This window comes from Rhincodon typus, chromosome 2 (genome assembly GCF_021869965.1).
Source record: "Rhincodon typus isolate 14 chromosome 2, sRhiTyp1.1, whole genome shotgun sequence".
Taxonomy (NCBI): Eukaryota; Metazoa; Chordata; class Chondrichthyes; order Orectolobiformes; family Rhincodontidae; genus Rhincodon; species Rhincodon typus.
This window is the reverse complement of record NC_063333.1, coordinates 18,896,306-18,913,222: the sequence shown is the minus strand read 5'-3', so window position 1 is coordinate 18,913,222 and position 16,917 is coordinate 18,896,306. Positions and strand designations below refer to the sequence as shown.

The 16,917-nt window shown below is 41.7% G+C and overlaps 2 protein-coding genes across 3 annotated transcripts in view; one reads left to right on the top strand and one right to left on the bottom strand.

Moving 5' to 3' along the window:
* Window positions 1-306, bottom strand: part of nom1 (nucleolar protein with MIF4G domain 1) — a 198,335-nt gene extending 198,029 nt beyond the window's left edge. The window contains exon 1 of one of the 2 annotated variants that reach the window (XM_048614759.1): window positions 1-306. The gene's annotated coding sequence lies outside the window, so the exon portion shown is untranslated. The other variant, XM_020512134.2, reaches the window with a different exon arrangement.
* A 119-nt stretch (window positions 307-425) lies between these two features.
* LOC109934952 (limb region 1 protein homolog) overlaps window positions 426-16,917 on the top strand; it is a 51,398-nt gene continuing 34,906 nt past the window's right edge. Inside the window, exons 1-2 of the mRNA XM_048606072.1 lie at window positions 426-829; window positions 12,004-12,076. Of these exons, the coding sequence (XP_048462029.1) occupies window positions 767-829; window positions 12,004-12,076 (136 nt within the window). The 5' untranslated portion in view covers window positions 426-766. The remainder of the gene's footprint in view (window positions 830-12,003; window positions 12,077-16,917) is intronic.

Genomic DNA, 16,917 nt, shown 5'->3' with positions numbered 1-16,917 from the left:
ATCCGAATCACCGCCGGGAAATTACAAAACAAAAGACGACTCACGGTGAAAGTGTTTTTTTTTGTTTTGTTATTAATTAAATAAACTTAGAAAAGAGGCCACTCTTTTTAAAAAAAAACAATCACGGCACGATCTGGAAGTTTAAAAAGTAAGGATGCAAAAACAAAGCCACCAGCTAACAATTCAGAATCGCCACGCGCACGTTGGAATGACATGACCATCGGTATATTTCGGGGCGGGAGGGATGTGAGCGGTGGAAGGCAGCAGTCTGACCTGATTCGTCCCGCCCACTTCCCAATACCGCACTGTGAATGGTGCCGTCCGACGGCATGCCCTACCTCACCTCGTTTTCTATAGGTCTGCGCTCAAGTCAATCGTGTGCCCACCATGTCCCTTTGTGATGACATACCACCTCCTTCACCCTTCGTCCCGGGTGTCGAAGGAGGGGCAAGGCCAGCGCCATTCTCAGCTTATCGGTGGAAGCGATCTAAGGAGCCCGCGTCGCAATTCGTCGATAACACCAGCCAATGAGAGGCCTTGTTACTGTCAGGGCCGCCGTCGCATATTGATGAAGAAAGAGAGACGTATGAGGGGGAGAGAGAGTCGCTGATGGTGTTGCGCCACCGTTTGAAATATATTGGTGCTCGTTTTCTAGCACCCTTTGGTTATTGCGTTTATCGTTGTGTTTATTTTCTTCCGCCTCCCCACGTTCGTTCCCCCCCCCCCGCCTTTTCTGCTTCTCATAAATGCTAAATCTAAATGAAGGATGGATACTGACGACGTGACGATCAGAGAACAAAACTTTCGTAGCCAAATCCGGGAGTACACAGTGAGTAACTGCACCTGCACCTCGCACCGCCTCCTGTCAGCTTCGTCTTTGTTTATTTGCGTTGTTTTCAACGGTGGCTGTTCAAGAGGAGTGAAATCAGTACAGAAAGGACACTAGGCATCTCCTATTTCAATATCCGTTTTCCTACTTTGGGGCCACCGTTTTGGTGGGGGGGGAGGAGTTGGTGGTGGCGAAGAGAAGGTTCTTTGGGAAAACGAGACTTCACCGCCTTTGTTTTTTCTTTGCACGTTCTCGAGGTGTGCCGATTTGTCAGTAGATTTTGTTCTTGTGGTTTCCACACAGAACGCAGTTTGATTCTGAATTAATTCGATACCGATTATTTTCAACCGTGTTCTCCGTCCTAGTGCTCCTAGTAGTCAGATTATTTTTGCAGCGTTTCTTGTATTTTGGCAGCTCCTTTTTTTTCTCCCCCCATGTGCATGTCAATTTATGAATCGATCTACGTGAAGCTTAGCAGGTTATCTCGACCGGGGGACCATCGCCAAGTCATACAGTGCAAAGGTTGGTGCTGGTGACAGTGTTGTTGCAAGGCCCAAGATGTCACAGAGAACTATCAGTTGAATGAAACTATTTGGATTCTTTCCTATTTTTAGGTTGGGAAGGAACGATTCTGTCATTCTGCAGTTGTGCATTTTTGTGAATGTGTTTGATTAGCTTTGGAGCACTAGTTTTATTGTTAAACATATCACTTCATGAATTCGATGTGCATTCCAGTTGTTTCGAGTATCATAGAACAATGGAGGAATATTGAGTATGTTTTAAAAAAAGGCTTATTCTCTTTTGTAAGTGAAGGTATTTAATGAAAACATGATAATGACTGGTGCTTCGTTGAAAAATTACTTTTAAAAATGTGTTATTTTGAGAATAGACAGGTACTGCCTGAAAACTTGGATTGAACACATTGACAGAACTTTGAAGTATTGATGTTGCTACGAATAAAATCATTATTACACCATTAAGTTAGTTAGGGATGCTTGCTGAGAGATCCTAAAGTGAGAATGTTTAACTTGAATTTGCAAAATAGCAACTGAACTTGAACAGTTGAGAACAATCACTTGAATTTTTGTTTTTAATTTTTTTTGTGAGAACATTAACCTTGTCAGAGTAAAGCTTCTAGGTATTGTAAGACCATGCAGCAAAAGACAAATTACGATATGGAGACAGGCAGCTGAACTAAATCAGCCTTTCTACCACTGTATTTGCAACAGAACAGAATTAAACCGTCAAAGACCCCCAATAATTACTCCAGTGATTCCTAACCAGACTTCTGAGTCACCAATCTGGGACTTTGTGAATAATTCCAGACACTGGTTTTGTATCTTAAACAAAAGACTTGTGGATTTATTAAATATACATTAACTTTAACAGAGGAAAAATTAAACAGCAAGGTAAAGTGATTGGTGCCTATGCTTTAACATAGAACTTGTTTTTTCAGATTGGGAGTAGGCGATGGCTTAGTTGTATTATCACTAGACTATTAATCCGGAAACTCAGCTAATGTTCTAGGGATAACAAGGTGTAGAGCTGGATGAACACAGCAGGCCAAGCAGCATCAGAGGAGCAGGAAGGCTGATGTTTCGGGCCTAGACCCTTCTTCAGAAATGTTCTAGGGACCCAAGTTCGAATCCCGCCACAGCAGATGGCGGAATTTGAATTCAATAAAAAAAAGTCTGGAATTAAGAATTTACTGATCACCATGAAACCATTCATTGTTGGGAAAAACCCATTTGATTCACTCATGCCCTTCAGGGAAGGAAATCTGCTATCTTATTCTGGTCTGGCCTACATGTGACTCCAGACTCATAACAATGGGGTTGACTCTCAATTGCCTAGCAAGCCATTCAGTTGTACCAATTGCTACGAAGTCTAGCAGAAATGAAACCAGACGGATCACCTGGCATCCACCTAGGCACTGGAAAATATAATTGCAGAAACAGCCCTGTTGATTCTGAAAAATCTTCCTCACTAACATTGGGGGTTTAGTGCCAAAATTGGGAGAGCTGTCTGTCAGACTAGTTAAGCAACAGCCTGACATAGTCATGCTCACGGAATCATACCATACAGATAATGCCCCAGACACCACCATCACCATTCCTAGATATGTCCTGTCTCATTGGCAGGGTAGACCCAGTAGAGGTGGTGGCACACTGGTATACAGTCAGCAGGGAGATGTCCAAGGAGTCCTCAATGTTGACTCTGGACCCTATGAAGTCCCAAGGCTTCAGGTTAAACATAGGCAAGGAAGCCTCCTGCTGATTACCGCATACTGTCCTCCCTCAGCTGATGAATCTGTACTCCTCCATGTTGAACAACACTTGGAGGAAACACTGTGGATGGCAAGGGCACAAAATGTACTGTGGGTGGGGCATTTCATTGTCCACCACCAAGAGTGGCTCAGCAGCAGCATCACTACTGATGGAGCTGGGAGGGTCCTAATGCATACAGCTGCTAGCCTGGGTCTGCAGCAGCTGGTGAGGAAACTAACGAGAGAAAAACATATGACCTCATCCTCGCCAATCTGCCAGCTGCAGTTGCATCTGTCCATGACAGTATTGGTAAGAGATGAAGTCCCATCTTCACATTGAGAATAACCTCCATTGCATTATATGGCACTATCACTTCGCACAGATCTTGGAACTCAAGACCAGGCATCCATGATGTGCTGTGGACCATCAACAGCAGCAGAATTCTACACCAGCACAATCTGCAATCTCCTGGCTGGGCATATTCCCCCACTCAACCATTACCATCAAGCCAGGGGATCAACCCTGGTTTAATGGAGAGTGCAGGAGGGTATGCCAGCAGCAGCACCAGGCATACCTGAAGATGAGGTATCAACCTGGTGAAGCCACTAAACAGGACTACTTGCTCTGTAGCGAAAGCAGCAAGTGATAGACAGAGCTAAGCGATCCCACAACTAAGCTCTGCAGTCCTGCCATATCCAGTTGTGAATGGTGGTGGACAATTAAACAACTCACTAGAGCAGGAGGCTCCACAAATATCTCCATCCTCAATGACAGAAGAGCCCAGCACATCAGTGCCAAAGATAAGGCTGAAGCTTTCGCAGCAATCTTCAGCCTGAAGTGCTGAGTGGATAATCCATCTCGGCCTTCTCCAGCGGTCCCCAGCACTACAGATAGCTGTCTTCAGCCAATTCAGTTCACTCCAGGTGATATCAAGAAACATTTGGAGACTCTGGATACTGCAAAGGCTATGGGCCCTGACACCATTCTGGCAATAATACTGAAGACCTGTGCTCCAGAACATGTCGCTCCCCTCGCCAAGCTGTTCCAGTACAGTTCAGTATAATACAGTTCTGATATCGACCCAGAAATGTGGAAAATTGCCCAAGTATGCCCTATACATTATAAAAACGACAAATCCAACCCGGCCAATTACTGCCCCATCAGTCTACTTTGGATCGTCAATAAAGTGATGGGAGGTGTCATCAACAGTGCTACCAAGCAGCACCTGCTCAGTGATGCCCAGGTTGGGTTTCACCAGGGCCTTTCAGCTCCTGACCTCATTACAGCCTTGGTTCAAACATGGACAAAAGAGCTGAATTCCAGAAGTGAGATGAGAGCGACAGCCCTTGATATCAGGGCTGCATTCAACGAGGTGTGGCATCAAGGAGCCCTAGCAAAACTGGAATCAGTTGGTATTGGAGGCAAACTCCCCAAGTGGTTCAAGTCATACTTGACACATAGGAAGATGGTAGTGGTTGAGGACGTCTCTGCAGGAGTTCCTCAGGTTAGTGTCCTAGGCCCAACTGTCTTCAGCTGCTTCATCAATAACCTTCCCTCCATCATAAGATCAGAAGTGGGGATGCTCATTGATTGTGCAATGTTCAGCACCATTGGTGACTCTTCAGATACTGAAGCATTCCGTGTTCAAATGCAACAAGATCCGGACAATATCCAGGCTTGGGCTGGTAAGTGGCAAGTAATGTGTGCTGCACAAATGCCAGGCTATGACCATCACCAATAAGAAACAATCTAACTACCACCCCTTGGCATTCAATGGTGTTACCATCACTGAATTCCCCACTATCAACATCTTTGACCAGAAACTCAACTGGACTCACCACATAAACACAATGGCTACAAGAGCAGGTCAGAAGCTAAGAATACTGCGGCGCGTAACTCCCCTCCTGACTCCTCAAAGCCGGTTCACTATCTATGTCGCATAAGTCAGGAGCGTGATGGAACACTCCCCACTTGCCTGGATGATCACAACCCCAACAACACTCAAGCTTGACACTATCCAGGACAAAGCAGCCCGCTTGATTGGTACTACATCCACAAGCATCCACTCCTTCCACCACCGACACTCGGCAGCAGTGTGTACTATCTACACGATGCACTACAGAAATTCACCAAAAATCCTTGGACAGCGGTTTCCAAACTCACGACCATTTCCATCTAGAAGGACAGGAGCAGCAGACATACGGAAACACCACACCCTCAAGTTCCCCTCGAAGCCACTGTCCATCCTGACTTGGAAATATATTGTTCCTTCACTGCTGGGTCAAAATCGTGGAATTCCTCCCTAATGGCCTTGAGGGTCAACCCACAGCAGGTAGACTTCAGCATTTCAAGAAGGCAGCTCACCACCACCACCTCAAGGGTAACTAGGGATGGGCAATAAAAGCTTGCCAGCTAGCAATGCCCATGTCCCAGAAATAAATTGAAAGAAAAAGTCACACAAAAGACAGATGGACAGCCAAATAAACACAGTAAAATGAGAAATAAATGAAAATAACCAAACTGGCCAGATTATTTAAATAGTTTTCACAATGCGTTATTGCATAGGCATAAATGTGGAGTTGTTGGCTGCATTTCGGAAATGTTGTTCGGGGTCACCTGCTCAGTACACCCAGGCAAAGGCAACAATCCTTCTAACTCAACTTCCTACCCTTTTTGGGTATAGCAGATTTAGGCAGGGGGTTTTCAAGTCTTCATGTTGTCCATCTTGGGGCACTTTCGTTCTCTCAAGACGGTGATTTATCTATACATATTTAATTAGTTTAAAACCTTCTAACTGATTCAAGATTTAACAGCATCTTAGATATGTTTAGTGCATCGTCATCAGTGGTGTGACTCTTTGATCTTTTACTTATTAATTCTGTGTCTGATACTACCTCTAACACCTGAAGGAGGAGTAAGATTCTGAAAGATTGTGTTTTCAAGTAAATGTGTCAGACGATAACCTGATATTGTGTGATTTCTGATTTAACAGTTCATGCCACACACGAACCACCCTCTGCAGGAACAAGTTGCCCCTCCGCTCCCTTTTTAAATCTTTCTCCTCTCACCTGAAAATATGCCCCCTTATTTTGAACTCACCTACCTGCCATTCACCTTTTCTATACCCCTCATGACCTTATAAACCTCTATATGGTCACCCCACATCCTCCTATGCTGCAGTTTTAAAAAAAAGTTCTAGCCTATTGTTATAACTCAAACCCTCCGTTACCAGCAACATCCTGATAAATCTTTTCTGAACCCTGTCCAATTTCTTAATATCCTTCTTATTGCAGGGAGACTAGAATTGTACACAGTGCTTCAAAAGTGGCCTCACCAACATCCTGTACAATCTCAGTATGATGCCCCAACTCCTATTGTTCAGATCACTGAGAATAGAGGCAAGTGTGCTAAACACCTTCTTAACCACCTTGTCTACCCATGATGCAACTTTCAAAGACGTATGTACCTGAACCCTTAAGTCTCTCTGTTTGACAACACAATCCAGGGCCTAATCGTTAACTGTATACTCCCTCTTTTTTTTTTGTTTTGTCAAAATGCAGTACCTCACATTCATTCAAATAAAACTACATCTGCCATTCCTCAGCCCATTGGCCCAATTGATCAAGATCCCTTAGTAATCTCAGATAACCTTCTTCACTGTTGACGATACCACCAATTTTCATGTCACCTGCAAACTTATTAACCATGTCTCCTAAATTCTCATCCAAATTGCTCGTATAAATGGCAAACAAAAGTGGACCCAGCACCAATCCCTGCCGAACACTGCTGGTCACAGGCCTTCAGTCTGAAAAACAACCTTCTGCCACCACCCTCAATCTCCTACATCAAGTCGATTTGTCATAAGTTACCAAAGTACAATGAAAAATTTTGTTTTGTGAGCAGTACAGGCAGATCATAGGGTGTTTAAACAGAGTGAGGCAGACAAGGTTATGGCAGCACAGGAGGCACACAAAGCAAGATCAACATTATTTGAAATTGGAGAGGTCCAGTCAACAGTCTAATAACAGCAGGGAAGAAGCTGTTCTTAAACCTGTTAGTACATGTGTTTAAGCTTCTGTATCTTCTGTCTGTCGGAAGGCAGTATTACTGGGGTGGGAGGCGTCTTTGGCAGCTCTTCGGCAATAAGAAGTGTAGCTGGATTCCACGAATGGGAGGTTGGCTTTCATAATAGTCTGGGCTGTATGCATAACTTTCTGTTTCTTTATGGTCCTGGATTTTCCCTCTTGATTTTCCTCCTTAAGTATACTCCTGTTGCCTTTATGCTTTTTTAGGGATTCACTTGATCTCTGCTGTCTATACTTGACATGTGCTTCCTCCTTATTCTTGACCAAAGCCTCAATTTCTCTAGCTATCCAGCATTCATTACACCTATCAGCCTTGCCCATCACCCTAACAGGAACGTTCCATATCTGGACTCTTGTTATCTCATTTTTGAAGGCTTGCCATTTTCGACCTGTCGCTTTACTTGCAAACATCCGCCCCCAATCAACTGTGAAAGTTCTTGCCTAATACCATCAAAATTGGCCTTCTTCCAATTTAGAAGTTTAACTTTTTGATCAATTCTATCCTCTTCCGTCACAACTTTAAAACTAATAGACTTCTGGTCACTGGCCCCAAAGTGCTTCCCCACTGACACCTCAGTCACCTGCCCTGCCTTATTTCCCAAGAGTAAGTCAAGTTTTGCACCTTCTCTAGTAGGTACATCTACATACTGAATAAGAAAATTTTCTTGTATACACTTCACAAATTCCTCTCCATCCAAGCCCATAACACTATGGCAGACCCAGTCTACGTTTGGAAAGTTAAAATCCCCTAACATAACCGCCCTATTATTACAGATAACTCTGATCTCTTCACAAATTTGTTTCTCAATTTCCCTCTGACTGTTGAGGGCACCCTTAACAATTACTGCTTTGAATCATGGCAAACCCTGTTTAACAGAAGATGATTCTTGGTGCCCAAGATCTGGTTGCCATTCCTATTTTCTTGAGAGATTATCTTCCTCAACACTCCCTAAAATGGTGCATGTTTGAGGGAGGAATAGCCACAGTAGACTCCTAAACTGTCTTCCTACTTCTCCTGACACTCACCCATCTACCTTATACATGACCGAGAGCCATTAGGAGACAGTGGTCAGAGAAGAAGCCTAGATTGACATCAGGAACAGGAAAGCACCAAACCTCCTCTCCTTATCCAGTTGTATCAGCTCAGTGCTCCATCTACAGGCTTGCTGAAGAGATTGTGTAACTTGGCATCTTTTGCAGTTTACATCAGGACACTAGATATGGCTTTGAGCCCTTCCAGACTGCCCAGCTGCATTGATTGTTGCAGTTGAAGTCAGCGTGCATAATCGGTAGTGGGATCTGCAGAACACAATGCCTTTTGTTCACCGTTTTGAGTCTTGATACATACCTTGGTCAACTGAGGCACAGTGTCTTGTACATTATGGCTGCTGGATGGAAGTGCCTATCAGTGTGTCTGAACCTGTTGTCTTACCAACTCTAAATCTACTAATCATCACACTGTCTCCTGAATGCTCCTAAGGAGCTCCAAGTGCCTCTCCAGCCTGATATGAGACGGATCCAAATGCCCCTCCTGCAGACATAGTCTCCTGGGATAGTCAACTGTTCCCTAATATCCAACATCCAACAGGAGGAGTACACCACTCCATTGGAGTGCCATAATTCCCTCTTAAAGTTCACTCATTTACATTTGCCTAAAAAGACCGACACTTTTTTTTTCTCAAATCGAGTGTTTGTTGACTGATTACTGCTGACATTATGTGGCGAGAACTTAAACTGTACTCTATATTATAATACTTAAAAATGAAGAAACTCTTAAAAGAACCTTTTTCAAAAAAACAACCTATCCTTAACTTACCCACAGCTTTCAATTTTAAGCATGCAAAAGAATAGAAAAAAACTAAAATCTTAAAAATCCAGCACTTGGCTGTTTTTGTTTGCTGGGCATTTAGCTGCCTTCTCATATCCTCCATTAGTCAGCTCTCAAATTTCTGCATCTGATAAAGAAGTGATCAAAATTCTGTAAATTTAAAGATGGTGTTATAAAGCGGAGGTTGACACCCTGCCCCATCCACCGAGAACTAAAACCAACCCAAAGAGCACCTCTCATAATAATCAGCAAAAGGAGTGTGAAAAATGGTGTAATTAGCTTTTCAGCAATTTGCAGTGGTTAGATAAATTCCTGACACTCATTTTAAAATCAAAAAGTAACAATTTATTTATCTAATTCTAACAGTGGAAAAATTAACTGAACTATTAACAAACCGAATAAATCCCTTCTAATTAACTATTCCCGAATAAAGCAAGATTCTAATGGTAAGCTGTTCCAATAAAAAGAAATCCCACTGATATAAAAAAAATAGAATTTCGTCTCTTGAAATTACAGCCAGGTTACATGTCTTCCGGAATGTTGTGTGTCTTCTCCTTCGATTCTTCTGTCAGAAATATTAACTTGTGCTGTTGGTACCGTTGTTATTGAGATGGTGCTTTCCCTCAGACTTGGAGGAGGCTGTAGGAGCCAGCAATTCTCTCTTGTGAGCTAAGGGCCTTGAGCTCTGGCAGATGGCAGCTAGATGTCTGGGGCCTTTTGTCCAACTACCCCCTTCTTTTTCTAATCTTGATGACGAATCAATATTCCTTAAAATAGGATTGGTCCAATGTTGTCAAAACCATCAGACTTAAGATTAATAGGTTTTCTGTATCTAAGTACCTGGTTCAAATTGGCTAAATTCAAAAGCCTGTTGTCGTGGTAACAACTGCTGCTTGGCCTGCTAACTGGACAGCCTTTCAATACAAATGTTTCAACGTGGGTGCTCTCTGTGTACTTGCAAACTTTCAAGCCGTTGCTCTCAGACATCCTTAGTGATTTAAAACGCGCAGAAAAAGCCCGTGATCTTTTAAAGGGGACCACACAATCCTCCATGTCTGCTACACCGTGTGCCAACCCCCGCTCCCAAGCATTTCACAAACACCTAATTCTAACTTCCCGCCTCCCAATCCATAAGTACTCTACCCAACTTCGCAGCAATAGTTATGAATAAGGATAAGATTGGTCCTCCATGAAAGTGTTAAATTGGGCAAAGACTAATTTACAACAACATTAGGCAGGAGCTGAGAAATTAGATTGGGGGCAGCTGTTTAATGGGATATCAAATCTGATATGTGGGAGCCTTTTAAAGGCCAATTGATCAGAGTTCAGGACCAGCATGTTCATATGAGGATAAAATGTCAGGATGACAAGAAATATTGACAGATTAGTCAAAAATGAAAAATGTAAGGTTATTGAAACTGAAATCAAACCAGGCCATTAGGGAATATAAAGGAAGCAGGAAAGAACTCAAAAAAAAAATTAGGAGGGCTAAAAGGGGCCATGAAATTTCCTTGCCAAGTAGACTTAAGGAGAATCCCAAGGCATTTTGTATGTATATCAAGAGCAAGAGGGTAGTTGGTGAAAGTTTAGGTATACTTGAGGACCAAGGGCATTTACGTTTGCAACAAGTGTGTGAGGTCCTTAATGAGTACTTTGCATCGGTGTTCGTTGGAGAAGGAAATAGATGGGGGTAAGATTAATGAGGGGCATTTTGATTATTCTACGGCACATTTATATGAAAAGAGGTAGTGGTGTTGGGCCATTTAAAAACAACATTTAGGGAGGATAAGACCCCAGCACCTGATGAGAATCCAACCAAGGAGACTGAGGGAAGCCAGAGGGAGATGGCTGCGGCTTTGGAGACTTTTGCATCCTCTTTAGCCGCTGATGAGCTCCCAGAAGACTGGAGATGAGCCAGTGTTCTTCCCTTTTTTTTAAGAAGGGCAACAGGGATAATCTGGGAAATTATAGGCTGGTGAGCCTTATATCATTGGTAGGGAAATTGTTGGAGAAGATGCTTGGGGACAGGATTTACTCACATTTGGCAAAGTGTGGACTTTGTAGCGATAGCCAGGATGGCTTTTTATGTGAGAGGTCTTGTCTCTCAAATTTGAGTTTTTTGAGTAAGTGACAAAGATGATTGAGGGTAGGGCAATAGATGTTGTCTACGTGGACTTCGAGTAATTTGATTTTTCCCAATCTAAATGAAGATTGAAGTGCTGCCTTTATTACATGCTCTCGCTGGTTCCTAATTTTTTTCTGTCTTGCAGTATTGCTACTGTTATGGGGTTTACAGTCTACTCCTACCAGTCTCCCCCTCTTGTTATTTCTTAGCTTCGTCTTAGGGATTCTGTATCTTCTGATCCAAGATCATTTCTTGCTATTGTACTTAATATATCTTGTACTAACAAAGCGACCCACCCTTTCCTACTCGCCTGTTCTTCCAAAAGTCACCTAAACCTGAATATTTAGTTTCCAGCTTTAAACTCCTTTGAATTTTCAAGCACTTTGTTAATACTATCAATTTCAATCAAGTTATTCAATAACCATCCTTAGTTAATTTAATATGAATTACTGGTATTACTTTTTTCTCTTTCAAAATGATAACTACCCCATTCACAATGGTGATTTGCATTTTATACTTGATGTAGAGGCCCACCCAATTTTTTTTTTTGGAGACTTCTGAGGTTGACCTGTAAGCCGATACTTTTTGGTGTATGAATTTTGCAAGCTTTTCAATGAGTTCTCTCCCGGAGTCCATTCGCAAGTCAGTTTGTATGTCAGTTGAAATACAATGCAGGCAAGTATAGATAATATTTGTGTAGAATATTTTAAAATTGCATCGCTATATGAATTCACGTTTGTAAGGACAAGCAGTCATAAATAAGATGTTCCTAAATTGGGGATGTGTATGGACTATTTTTATAGTGGCTAGTTACAAAAAATGAACTGCTCCAAAATAAATATAACGAATATTGTTCTGTTTTCTTTCAGATTTGTTTCCTTTTGTTTGCTATTTTGTACACAATCTCCTACTTCATTATCACCAAATACAAAAGGAAACCAGGTTAGTAGACATTTGCATTCGTACAACTGCCAATTCTTGTTTGAAAGTGGCCAGTGGCAATACTTTGGGGAATGGAATTGAGAGTTTTGGTTTTGTATCTTGAAGCGCTCTTATACACAACTGAATTTTTTTTTTTGCCCCATCACCAAATCACCCATTTCTGTGGTGGAATGAGAGTTATTCACCACAGAAAGAAAAGCCTGCTCAAAATAGACACTTGCTGTCAAGGGGAGATTAAACTCTTGATGGAAAATGGTCATCATCTAGAGACAATGGATATTTTGGTTGTTGTTTTTCAAAGTCCTATTGATCCTGGAAAAGTTTCTATAGACTGAAAGTAGCAAATGTAACTTCACTATTTACAAAAAGAGGACAGGGAGAATGGTGAACTAGAAACTTTGTATTTGATATCAGTAGTCTGCAAAATATCAGGATATTTTATAAAAAGGAAGTGATTACAGAATGTTTAGACAAGAATGGTAAAATTGGCCAGAGTCAATATGGATTTGTGAAAAGGAACTCTTATTTGACAGCTTTTTGGAGTTTTTTTTTGAGGATGTTCCTTTTATAGCATAGATAATGGAAAACCAGTGAAAAATGTGTTTATTTGGATTTTCAGAAGGCTTGCGATAAGGTTTCAACCAAGATATTAGGAAATTTGCATTAGAGCAAATGGGATTAGGTGAAATCAGCGATATGAATTGAGAATTGGTAAATAGATGGAATAAATGGATTATGCCTGCAGGCTGTTATTCAAGCAGTACCGCAAGGACATCTACTGTTAACAGTCTTTAGAAATAATTTGGGTGTGGGACCAACTGTGGTATTGTCACCCCAGTTTGGTGTCAAAATCTGGCAATGTAAGGTGTTAGGAGGAATCATGGAGATTGGAAGAGGACTTGGACAGACCATGGAATTGGGCTAGAACATGGCAGATGGATTAAAATGTGAAAAAAAAAGCGAGAAGTTACTAATTGTGGTTTGGGGGGAAAAAACGTTGGAGTTTGGGAAGTGCAAATATCCACTGGGACCTGGGTGTCTCGTTCATGAATCACGAAAGTTAGTATGCACATATAATGAATAGTTGGGAAGTCCAGCTGGTATGTTGGCCTTCTTTGCAAGGGGGTTTGAGTACAGGAGTAAAGATATTTTGCTGCAGTTTTATAGAGCCTTGGAGACCAAACATTAATTCCTGAGATGGTTTGATTGCTGAATGAGAGACGGAGGAGACAGGAGCAAACACAGAAAGTTAGCTGGTTGAGGAACATTTGTGGAGAAATAAAAAATAGTTCATGTTCTGAGTCTGATATTGAAGAAGAGTTCTAGTGAAACTAGCAGTTTTAAAATTTCTTTCTATCTCCACAGATGTTGCTGGACCTGTTAAGCTGCTTCAGCATTTTCCATTTGTTTCATAGTTCAAGCTTTCAAATTGATTTTATTTGAAAGAGACAGTGTGTGTTTTCCCTTCTGTTTGTGGAGTGAGAAGTGAACTAATTAAAATTTAGAATTCTTACAGGATGTGATCAAATGATGCTGTTGACATGTTTCCCCTTCTGGTTGAGTCTAAAACTAGGGGACATAATTGCAAGGTTAGAAGTAGGCCAAGTAAGACGCAGACTAAAAGGAATTCCTTCATTCAGAAAGGGTGGTGTTTCTCGGGAATTCTCGACTATAGAGGGCTAAGGGAGTTAAATCATTGAGGTATTCGAGACAAAAATTGAAAGATATCTGAAGATGATGACATTAAGGTTAAGGGGGGAAGTAGTATTGAGGTCATCGTCAACTTTGATCCAATGGAATTGTGGAATGGGCTTCATTGGTTGAATGGTCTACTGCTTCAGTGTTCCTGTCTGGCATTGTGTACTGCAAATGTTACTTGCCACATCAGCCCAAGCCTGATGCCATAATCTTGCTGCAGCCTCATTTTGTCCTGAAACCCATCTCTGACTTAATTACTTCCTGTTTGATTTCCTTAGTTCTGGTTGGGCCTCTAAACTTCACCTCACAAACTCTGCAACCGATTTTTCATTTCCCTCCTATAACACTTGTTTTTTATCCTTTTTTAGATTTGTTCCCTGTGCATTCCCTGTTACGTTTTGTGGCTGCATCTCAAAGCAAATTCCTTCACTGTGAATGACATTCTGATGTCCTGAGAGCTTGGTCGGGACTTCTGTGAATGGATAGCTGTCTGTTTTCTTTGTTCAACTCTATTCCTCATTTCCTGCTTTCTATCCTGCCTGTAGCAATGAGGTTTTGAGTGATATACTGTTTGATTTATTTTCTTTGTGCATTATGCATCTTCCAAGTATTTCAGTATCACTAGCTTTAAACATGTTTTAACACATTTCCCTTTCATACTTTTATAATCTGCTTTCCTGGCATGGTCTTGCAATCCTACTTGTTGCACATGAGATAGCTCTGCACCTTTTTGTTTTTCATGTATTATCTAATTGTTGCTTGTATTGTGCACCTGGACAGCAAGTACAGCGTGGATGCAGGAATGATGTTCTCTGTCTGGAGGGTCTAGAATGAATGTTCGAGGTTTTCAAATATGGGGTGGACCGTTTAGGCCTGAGATTAAAAGTTTCTTCATTTGAGGGTGGTGACTCTGGAATTCTCTACCACAATGCAGTGGAAACCAAGACACTGAATATGTTTAAAGAAGAAATAGGTGTCTTTACACTAGAGGTGTCATGGAGCAAAGGGAAAGAACAGGAGTATGTTAGTGAGATAGGGGGTGAATCACGATTCTCTCGAATGGCCGAGTGGCTGAATGGCCTACTCTTTCTCCAATTTTCTATGTTTCTGTTTCAGTCTGTTCAGATGTAAGATGATATGCATGCCAAATGTTTCATTCCTTGTTATTTTTCTGTCATTAATCAAAAAAATAAATTGAAGAAAATTTAACCACTGAAGGTGAATTTAACTCCTGTACTGATGCATTGGATTTTCTTGGGTACCTTCAGCTGTTGTACATAGTCTAATCCTTGCCAAGGTATACCCAATTTCATGTCATTTAGTCAGCACCTTTAACACTGTAAAGTGTCCAAACGCACAATTGATACCTAGCCTGAGATAATGGCATTAGGACAATTTTCCAAATGCTTGACGAAAGAGGTAGGTTAAAAAGAGGAGAAGGAGAATGGTATGATGCAACGTGTATTTAGGCAGCTTTTTCCAGAAGTTAACACCTAGACAGCTGGCACCATGAACCTCAGGCAAGAGAGGTTTGAGGTGGGATTAAATGTGAAACCCCAAGTATGAACTTGGGCCAGGGTAGATCAATGAACATAAGGTGATAAGTGAGCAAGACTTGATATATGTTAGAATATAGGCAGCAGAATTTTAGTTGGGTTTAAGTTTATGAAGCTTGGAGGCTGTTCACAAGAGCATGGTACAATTGAGATAACAAGGTGTAGAGCTGGATGAACACAGCAGGCCAAGCACCTTTCTGCTCCTATGATGCTGCTTGGCCTGGTGTGTTCATCCAGCTCTACACCTTGTTATCTCAGATTTTCCAGCATCTGCAGTTCCTACTATCCATGGTACAATTGAGTTTGAAGGTGACAAAAGCACAATAAAGGATTTGACACCCCCTGACTGAGGCAGAAATGGAAATGGGCAGCTGTTGTAATGCAAAGATATGCGCTTTAGAAAATTGGTTTTCCTCAAATATCTTAGAGTTGGATTCTTTTAAAGGTGATGTCAGCACAGGTGATTGGTGAGTTTTCTCATATTTAAGTAAAAATTATTGATTAATAAATGGACATGGCAGGGTAGCCCAGACCTGCAGGGTGTGCATCCTCTTCCATGATACATCTCCAGGACACTTCTCATTCCGTGGCTAAAATGTGCAGGAAGTGTTGTCGGCCATAGCAACTTGAGCTCCAGATTTTGGAGCTTGAGCAGCAGAAAGCGTCACTGATGCATTTTGAGCTTGGGAATTTCAGGTCTGGCATGTTTGTTGATGGGTCAATGCCAACCATCAACATATTGGAGAGAGAATGAAAGATATTTGTGAAGACTAAGTTAAGATGTGGGCAGCAGAATTGTAGATATTTTGTATGAGCAAGTTTATTTAGGAGTGAAAGATTGGAGGGCAGAAGGAGTGTATGGAACATTGGAAGTGTTGCGATAATGAAAACATTGAAGGGGGCTTCTTGCAGCAGATGAGCTGAGACTGGCCTAGAGTCTGACAGTGCCCGAGAGTGTGAAAGAAGGCAGCCTTGGTGATTGGGTAGAGAGGTGATTGGAAACTCTGCTGTGTACCAAATAGGATCCTCAAGTTTGGTTCAGTCTAAAATGGTGGGGGCAGAAGTGGAGCTGGCAGATGGGGAATGAAGTTTTGTGTGTCTGAGGCAAATCACTTTTGCTTCCTTCCGTGTTTAATTGCAAGTACATTTCTGCTTAGTCAAGAATGGATGTCAGACATGGTCAACAGAGTGATACTTGATTCAGTGCTCCATTTCAGAACCAGTGTCAACAGACATTAATCATTATTCATTCCCAAGACAGCCTGTACAAAATAAATCATTAAGAATTCAGGAACAGTAAGCCACTGATGCAATAAATAAAGTTAGAGGGAATTAGAACTGTGTTACGTAGGTACACAAATGGGAAATAGGAGAAGAATATTAACTAGTTATCTGAACTGGGCAGTTTTATTGAAAGTTGATTCCTTCTAAAAAATAAAGGATTAAGTGGGTATACAACCTGACAGCTGTGCCTGGAAAAATTAGAAGAAATGCTGTTCCAGGAGAGAACTTGCCTTTGAGAGTGCTGACATTTATTTCTGCTTGATTATGAATTTGTTGGATGGCTAGCAGGGTATATCACCAGCA